Genomic DNA, 8,919 nt, shown 5'->3' on the forward strand with positions numbered 1-8,919 from the left:
CCAATCGAAATGTCCCTTTTAGTCCTAAATCTAGTCAATTTGGTTTTCGAATTTTCGCGGTCGATCGAAATTGGCGACCGCCGACCGACCGCTAACCGAATTTTTGAAATTGCGCGTCAACATGCCTGAGAGTGTTTGCGTACTTCGCAAAATCAAAAATGCGTCGTAAAATAAAAGGTACCAAAACTTATTTCGATCATAGCTCGGTCGGCGGTCGGCCGGCGGATAGCTAGTTTTGGACCGACCGAAACGGCTCCTTTTGTCTCAAATCTGATCAACTTCACCTTCAATTTTACCGAAGCTTATTTCGATAATAGCTCGGTCGGCGGTCGGTCGGCCGACCAGCTGGCTGGCGGTCGCTGATTTTGTACCGACCGAAATGACCCGTTTAGACCCAAATCTGAACGACTTGACATTCAATTTGAAACCAAAACTTGATACGATCATAGCGCGGTCGGCCGGCCGGTCGTTTTTCACAGAAACTGATTTTCTCACTTTTCCAGCCGCCACAACTCGAACAGCCCCACCACACCATCATCCGCGGACCCGTTCGACGATCCAACATCCCCATCGATCTTCGTCAACACGCCGCCACCACCACTTCCACCAAAAACCTACAGAGTCACTAAGAAGCCGTAGAGAAAGTTCTAGACGTTGTTAGGCTCCGCCCCCTTTTTACATGACCGTCTTCCCAAAATGTATACTGTATCCCTCTAAATCACCAGATCTCGAATTTTCGATTTTTCTCAAATTTTCGTTTTGTAGTTCTCTCTTTGTGTGTTTGTTTTATGATTCTGAGATTTCCCAGTCCCCGCCCCGCCCCGCCCATGATTCCTGTGATACATGCCATACTCTTTTAAAATTGCATAATATTTCTCTGGTATAATGAACATAGTTTTATTTATCTCTCGCTCAAATCAGTTTAGCTAGCGTCCTTCTTCTCTGGAACCGATTCCTGGGACGTCTTCTTCTTCTCAGGTGTCGCATTCTCGTTCTCTTTCGACGTCTTCTTTTCTGGCAGGGTCTCCTTGGATGGCTTCTTCTCTGGCATGGTCTCCGACGACTTTTTTGGGGGTTCATTGGATTTTTTCTTATTTCCTCCCTTCTCCTGATTTTTACTCTTCTCCGATTTTGTATTCGTTTCTGATTTCGTTGTAGTCTTCTTCTTTTTTTCGGCTCTCGAATCGACTCTTGAGCTGGCTCGCGAGCTTTCGGCCAATGTACTCGGCTCCAATTCGATGTCATCCACATCCGAACCGATGACGTACATCTCGTTGTATTTGCGCTCGAATTCCACGTTTTTCAGAATAATGTTGTCGGGAAGAGCGACAGCTGGGGGGAACTGGAAAGTTTTACAGATTTTTGAATTTTCGACAAAAATTCAGAATTTAGCGGAAATTCGCAGTTTCCAGAAATTTCTAGAAAGATTCGTTTTTGAATTTCCGACAAAACTTGAAACAAGCATTTTCAGTTTTAGCGGAAATTTAAAAAAAAATTCAAAAAAAATAATTTTGAAAAGCTTCTTAATTTTTTTCGAGAATTCGGGCAAACTTTGAGCTGCTTTTAGAGATTTTTTCCACTTTGTTTGGGTTTTTGCTATATTTTATGTGAAAAATATTACAAATACTACAAATACTACAAACTACAAGTAGACAGCTTTCATTCTAGTACAAAAATATCGGAGGCCGAAGGTCCCCCAACGAAAACTACAGTAACATAAAAATATTTCGGATTTTCCAGATTTGTGATAATATAACATAGAATCTCAGAATCTCAGAATTTTAGAATCTCAGAGTTTCAGAATTTCAAATTCTAAGAATTACAGAATCTCAGAATTTCTAAATCTCAGAATCTCGAAATTTCAGAATCTCAGAGTTTCAGATTCTCGGAATTTCAGATTCTCAGAATTTCAAAATCGATTTTCTTGCTTTTTCAGTCAATCGACAGAAATCAATGAAAAAGCAAAAATAAAAACATATTTTGGGTTACGGTAGTTGTCGTTGTGGGACCTTTTTTGTAGCAGAATAACAGCGGAAAGTTTTTCAGTTAAGGCGACATTTCGATACTTTCGAAATTATCCCACCAAATTGTCGCGGTTCTAAAATGTCGTGGTTCTAAAACGTCGCGGTTCTGAAACGTCGCAGTTTTGAAACTTCGCGGTTCTAAAACGCCGCGGTTCTAAAATGTCGCGGTTCTGAAAAGTCGCGGTTCTAAAACGTCGCGGTTCTAAAATGTCGCGGTTCTGAAACGTCGCGGTTCTGAAACGTGGCGGTTCTAAAACGTGGCGGTTCTAAAATGTCGCAGTTCTGTAACGTCGCGGTTCTAAAATGTCGCGGTTCTGAAAAGTCGCGGTTCTAAAATGTCGCAGTTCTGTAACGTCGCGGTTCTAAAATGTCGCGGTTCTGAAACGTCGCGGTTCTGAAACGTGGCGGTTCTAAAACGTGGCGGTTCTAAAATGTCGCAGTTCTGTAACGTCGCGGTTCTAAAATGTCGCGGTTCTGAAAAGTCGCGGTTCTAAAATGTTCTCCATTTTGAAAAAAACAGAAAATTTTCCTAAAAATTACCGATAGTTTTCGGTAAATTTACCGGTATTTGACCGGTAAATTACCGATAAACTACCGATAAAAATTCCGGTAAATTTAACGAAACCTTATCAGTAGCACACACTGTTCTCAATCTACAGTACCCCAACTCACCTCCGGCTCTCTAGGGATATAAATCGGACCCTTATTGGGAAAATTGCCCTGGTCCGCATCCTCCCTGTGCTCTTTTCGCCGTTTCTCTCCGTGTTCCCTAACTCTTTTTTGGTCCGGTGTCTCTGTTCGTCCTCTTGGTGCTCCGAGTCTTTTTTCAGCTTTGGGTGGAGCTGGTGGAGCAACCGGATCCTCCAAGCTGGGTTTTTCACCGACGATGTCCTGAACTTTGAGCTCAATTATCTCGGCTCCTATGGGAGTAATCTAAAAACTGTCAACTGATAAAATGTTCATCATAATATCATAAATATTTTGTTAGTTGAAAGTTTTTTGATGTCTTCAACCGGAACCGAGATAAATGAGGTCAAAGTTGAAAGTCCCTTCCATCACGGGTTTAGATGATACCGTATGTGCCGCTCTTATACGTACAATTTGAGCTCAATTATCTCGGTTCCTATGAGAGATATCAAAAATCTGTCAAGTGATAAAACATTGTTGAGTTTATGAAAATTATTTTATTAGTGAACACATTTGTGCTATCTTTTACAGGGACCGAGATAATTGAGCTCAAAGATACACTACATTTCAAACGATGTTTTTTTTTGAAAAAATCATTTTTTATGGACACTCTTATTTTGAAAAATTTTTTTACTTGACCGAAAAATTGTTCATTTTTTCTATTGACCCCAAAAATTTTTTTTCTGAAATCCGGGCCCTGAAAATTCTGAAAAAAGCCCGACCCGGCCCGTTGTAAGTATTTTTTCAAGTCTTGCTATTCATACCCCAGTCAGAGACACGCAGGATGACTCTATTGGCATACTTGTACTTCTTTCTTTCATCTTCGGATCCTCTACTACGACTTTTGGAGTCACTTGTGTTGGGGGTACTGTACTTTCAGTGGATTCTGGTTCCTGACGAAGTATGTCCCACAAGCAAATGCACAACGAGATCAGGAGAGCGAAGAGAAGAACGGCGAATAGGATCATATTGAGGGTTCCATACGAAAAACTGAAAAAAAACCTGCATTTCCTTGTCTAGATTCCCTATAACTACCCTTCTTGTGATGAATCTTTCAATCTCTTCTCCAGTGTTTTACAAAAGTTAGGACAGGAGGCATGTGATGTGTTTTTCCATTTTGCCTAAAATTATCTTTGAATATCTAGAAATTCCGTCTTCGGGGTGGTTACCTCCAGTGCGTCTTTTCAAAAAAAAAAAATGTCTCGAGAAATGCCTTTTTCGAGAAACTTTCGAGGAAATTTCGACAAAAATTTCTCGAAAACAGTTTTTCGAAACAAATTCCTCAAGGAATTCCTCGAAAAACAACTTTCGAGAAATTTTTTTTTTGCGAAATTCCTCGAAAAAAAATATCTCGAAAAAAATTTTTCAAGGAATGTGCTAAACAATGCGCGGTGCGGAATTTCGGAGTGTCGTTTGTGACTTTTTTAAGTAATGGCCTAGAAAACCAAACTTTCAAAAATTACTCGAGGGATTTCTCAAGGAATTCCTCGAAAATTATCTCGAAGTCGTGTCGAAAGGACACACTGGTTACCTCACAAATTTCCACGTCATCTGTTGTGAATATCGAACCTATCCACACGATGAGAAACACAGTTGAAACAATTTGACGCTTTCGATAGATTAAAAATTCGATAGCGAACATTGTTTTCTAGAAACTTGAGTTGTAATGGTTTGACAGTCAACGATTGACTCGAAAAGTAAGTACAGTACCCTTTGCTGAAGATCCTACGTGGAACAGAAGAAAAAAGGAATCAGAAAAAAACGTGAACAAGGTAGAGAGATCTAGAAAACTACAGAAAAACGGGGTCAATCTTTTTTGGACAATTTACTGACCTAGAACCTGTAATAGAACGACTACTCCTACTTTCAACTTCGAGGTCATTTATCTCGGTTCCTTTGAAAGATATAAAAAATTTGCCAACTGATGAAATGTTTTTGATAGTATGATAAACAATTTATCAGTTAACAACGTTTTCATATCTTTGACAGGAACCGAGATAAATTGGCTTATTAGTTGACAGAATTTTCATATCTTTTAGAGGAATCAAGATAATCGAGCTCAAAGTGCATGTCTAGGGTGGGCTTCTATTAGAGCAAATACGGAGCTCTATCAAAAGCTACAAGAGGTGACATGGAGCGACTATATTGTATTTTAAAAAAAACACATTTTGAAGCCAGTTTCGCCTCGTTACTTTCGCAATAAAGTTCGGTTTTTCGATGAAAAACAGATTCTAGAGATGCTAGCGATCATTTTCATACCAAGAAATCTAAGTTTTGTCCAGAAAATCCCACTGAATTCACAGAAATAAGTTTCGTTTACTACTGCAGTGATTTTTAGGCACGACCTCGAAAATGGACCGGGAAACCGCCTGCGAAATTTTCCAGGTCTCAATTTTTTTAATTCGACAATATTCTATTAAAGTGGTGACGGTATTTATGACGAACTCTTGTATTTCTCCATTTTCTCAAAACAAGTTGGACCTGAAACTTTAAGTCTGTCGATTCCATTGAAAGAGTTGGACTTCCGGTTTGCTCGGTCGATGTTCAAGAGCTTAAATTATCATTCAAAATGTTAAAAAAAAGGAAACGGAAATTCCTCCCATCACTGGTGAGTAAAACCTACTGTAAAGGACAATGTTATCCATTTTTTAAACCGCAGCTTTTCAGGAATTTCGTTCTTGAAAACTACAACCTGGAGATCAAAGACTTACCTTGTTTTGTAATCGCTCCACTAGAATCCAATGGAATCAGACTAAAAAATGTATGTTTCATAGTAACAGGTCTCATGATTACGTTCTTCCACTACTTCATCATTCTTTACTGCGGTCTTAGAATGAATCACAACATTCGAAAAGAGCTCGAGAAAATGTCAAAAATGCAGCAGAGACTTCAACGACAGTTTTTTCGTGCTCTGGTGATACAGAGTCTTGGTCCAACTTTGTTTTTAGTCCTTCCGATGCTTCCAATCCTATCGATCCTATTTATATCACTGTATTTTGGTATCGAAATCAAACTCAAGGCGGGATGGTTATATATCCGATTGTTGGCTTTTTCCCACCGTTCGATAGTGTTGGGTTCATGCTGATTGTCACCGAATACAAATCTGTTATCAGGAGTGAGTAGATACCGTAAACACTATGATAGAGTTATTCCCAAACCGTCAACATTGAGCTTATAGTTAATTATCTCAGTTCCGATGAAAGATATCAGAAAGTAGTCAATTGACGAAATATTTTTGATGTTATGATAAACATTTTATCAATCAACCACTTTTTGATATCTCTCACAGGAACCGAGGTAAATTGGCTTAAAGTTGAAAGCCAGGGGTCATTCTATTAGAGTGTATTACGGTAATTGAAGAATCGAGAAATTAGTTTTATTTGTTTTTCATGGAAACTATCCCTGCTCATAACAACTACGTCTCGAGGAGCAAGCAGTACGGGTCAAATGCAAGTTATTGAAAGCAACTGAAGTAAAATCAATTCTTCTACCATTTCATTAATAATTTTTATTTTTAGGAATTTTCTCCGAAATTGTGTTTCAAATTTTGAAACTGTACACATTTGTGTTTTTGTCAAAAAAAAAACTGTTGTCCAGTTCAACCACATTTGAAAACCTGAAAGGGGGTATGCTTCCGAAAACATCAGAATCAATCGTCTGCCTTACAACTGCATAGATTAACCTCACTAACTTTGAGCTTCTATATCTCAGTTCCTGTTAAAGATAACAAAAAGTTGTGCACTATACAAATGTTAGCGAAATTATGACAAACATTTTATCAGTTGACAGATTTATGATATCTCTTACAGGAATCGAGATAAATTGAGCCAAAGTTAACTGTGGAATGGTCCATCTATTTTAGGAACACTCAAGGCTGTGCAAAATGGCTACCGGCCGCGGCTACGGCCGAAACTCATTAGTTAGTATTTTATAAAAATTTACAGTTTCAATTTCCAATTACTTTAATTGGAGTATACGGTAATTCTAATAGAAGTCCACCGTAACGGGCACCGTGAGTTCAACTATCTCAGTTCCCGTGAAAGATATCAAAATTCAGTCAACTAATAAAATATTGGTAATTTTACGAACAACATTTTATTAGTTGACAAAAAATTCATATCTTTTGAAAGAGCCGAGATAATTAAGCTCAAAGTGCAAATACTAAATAAAGACCCTTCTAGCCCCTATAACTTCCAAACCTTCCAGTTCCTTTAAACCAAAAATCCATGTATTCTCTGATTACCTAAATTCCTGAACATTCTTTCACGTGTCCTCTAACTCCACTCGAAATGTTTTTTTTCTCTCGTAAAGAATGTCCACTTGGGGACACACTTCCGGAGGTTGATCATCGGTTTCTAAACCCCAAGAATAATAATAGTGACCTTAAAACTTGCATTTCTCTCTCTCTCTCTCTCTCTCTCTCTCTCTCCACGTGCCACTTGTCATTTGTATTTTTAATTGTTTGAAAAAGTGTAAACATGTTTCAAAGAACCTTGAGAACATTTTTTTATAGAACTAATCAAGAAGAGACTAAACATAAGAGAGAGCTGTCGAGATTTCCGACAAAATGAGAAAAAATTTAAAAAATGTACAGACAGATTTAAGGCTAAGACTTAAAATCGTAGCTTAAGCCTTGGAGAGGTGCTTGCGGTATCCGCTGGAAGCAGAAGCGGAGGTCTCGACGACTTGTTCAGTGGCCTGGGATGAGTATTCCTGAAAATTAAACCTTTTGAATCTACACATCGATAACTAATGCCTCACTTGAGTTTGAGCTGGTGCAGCCTCGAAAGTTTGTTGTTGAACAACGGTCTCCTGTTGTGCCTGAACTGGAGCTTGCTCCTGGTAGGTCTGCTGTTGGACTGGGGCTGGAGCAGAGACGATAGCGGTCTGCTGTTGTTGGTATTGTTGTTGTCCTCCGGAGCTCACAGCAGATTGTTGGTATCCAGCTCCTCCTTCGATGGCTTGAGCGACCTGTCCTCCGTATCCGACGGCTCCTCCTTGGGAAGATCCAGCGTATCCTCCTTGTCCTCCTTGTTGAGCGCCTCCGGCATATCCTCCTTGTCCTCCTTGCGCTCCTCCGAATCCTCCTTGTCCGGCTCCGGCGTATCCTCCAGCTCCTCCTTGGGATGTTCCTCCGAATCCTCCTTGTCCGGCGCCAGCGTATCCTCCTTGTCCTCCATGAGCTCCTCCAAATCCTCCTTGTCCAGCTCCGGCGTATCCTCCAGCTCCTCCTTGAGAGGCTCCCCCGAATCCACCTTGTCCTCCTTGAGCGTATCCTCCGGCTCCTCCTTGGGAGGCTCCTCCGAATCCACCTTGTCCTCTTTGAGCGTATCCTCCAGATCCTCCTTGTGACCCTCCGAATCCTCCTTGCCCGGCTCCAGCGTATCCTCCGGCTCCTCCCTGGGATCCTCCGAATCCACCTTGTCCTCCCTGAGCGTATCCTCCTTGTCCTCCTTGAGCTCCTCCGAATCCTCCTTGTCCTCCTTGAGCTCCTCCGAATCCTCCTTGTCCTCCTTGAGCGTAACCTCCAGCTCCTCCTTGTCCTCCTTGAGCGTAACCTCCAGCTCCTCCTTGCGATCCTCCGAATCCTCCGGCTCCAGCGTAACCACCTTGTGGGGCTCCTCCGAAACCACCTCCTCCAATAGCTGGAGCGGCTTGGTATGATCCTCCGGCTCCAGATCCTCCATATCCTCCGGCTCCACCGAAACCTCCAGCTCCAGCATATCCACCACCGATTGGCGCTGGTGGTGGTGGTGGTGGGGGTGGTGGAGCATAAGCAGCTTGAGCTGCTGGAGCAACAGCGTAACCTCCACCAGCTGGGGCGCCTCCACCGCCACATCCTCCTCCGCAAGCTGGTTTTGGAGCACAGCATCCGCCACCGCTGCCGCCGCCTCCGAGGCCGAGGAGTGAGAAGAGGAAGGCGTTAGAGCAGCCGAAGAGGGCGAGAAGGACCACGGTCTTCATCATGGTATTACTGAAAGATGCCAAGTATATAGGAATTTGTTAGCGGAAGCGAACGAAAAGAAATATAGAATCAAATAAAGGGGAAAAGCTGTAACTGATGCCTTCTTCCACCCATTTACCCATTCCTTATATACACTCTACTTTTTTTGAACCCACCTTTCAGATGATTTGTGTAAAACTGTCAGCGTATGCCATCCTTTTTCCCTCCTTTTTTTTCCTGCATATGTCTACCTCCCATTTCAAG

General features: G+C 41.4%; 3 protein-coding genes across 3 annotated transcripts in view; 1 reads left to right on the forward strand and 2 right to left on the reverse strand.

Annotated features, from left to right (window-relative positions):
- CBG23593 overlaps positions 1-639 on the forward strand; it is a gene marked incomplete at both ends in the record, with an annotated part of 6,661 nt that extends 6,022 nt beyond the window's left edge. Inside the window, one exon of the mRNA XM_002647767.1 lies at positions 504-639. Within this exon, the coding sequence (XP_002647813.1) occupies positions 504-639 (136 nt within the window). The remainder of the gene's footprint in view (positions 1-503) is intronic.
- A 283-nt stretch (positions 640-922) lies between these two features.
- On the reverse strand, positions 923-4,353 carry CBG23595 (the record flags this gene model as incomplete). Its single annotated transcript, XM_045236703.1, has 4 exons — positions 923-1,342; positions 2,697-2,915; positions 3,476-3,701; positions 4,175-4,353. 4 exons carry the CDS (start codon positions 4,351-4,353, stop codon positions 923-925), a joined length of 1,044 nt encoding a protein of 347 aa, XP_045091118.1.
- Positions 4,354-7,337: 2,984 nt separating this feature from the next.
- On the reverse strand, positions 7,338-8,675 carry CBG23596 (the record flags this gene model as incomplete). Its single annotated transcript, XM_045236704.1, has 3 exons — positions 7,338-7,424; positions 7,473-8,044; positions 8,270-8,675. 3 exons carry the CDS (start codon positions 8,673-8,675, stop codon positions 7,338-7,340), a joined length of 1,065 nt encoding a protein of 354 aa, XP_045091119.1.
- Positions 8,676-8,919: the final 244 nt, after the last annotated feature.

This window comes from Caenorhabditis briggsae, assembly GCF_000004555.2.
Source record: "Caenorhabditis briggsae complete genome, chrV, whole genome shotgun sequence".
NCBI classification, from domain to species: Eukaryota; Metazoa; Nematoda; class Chromadorea; order Rhabditida; family Rhabditidae; genus Caenorhabditis; species Caenorhabditis briggsae.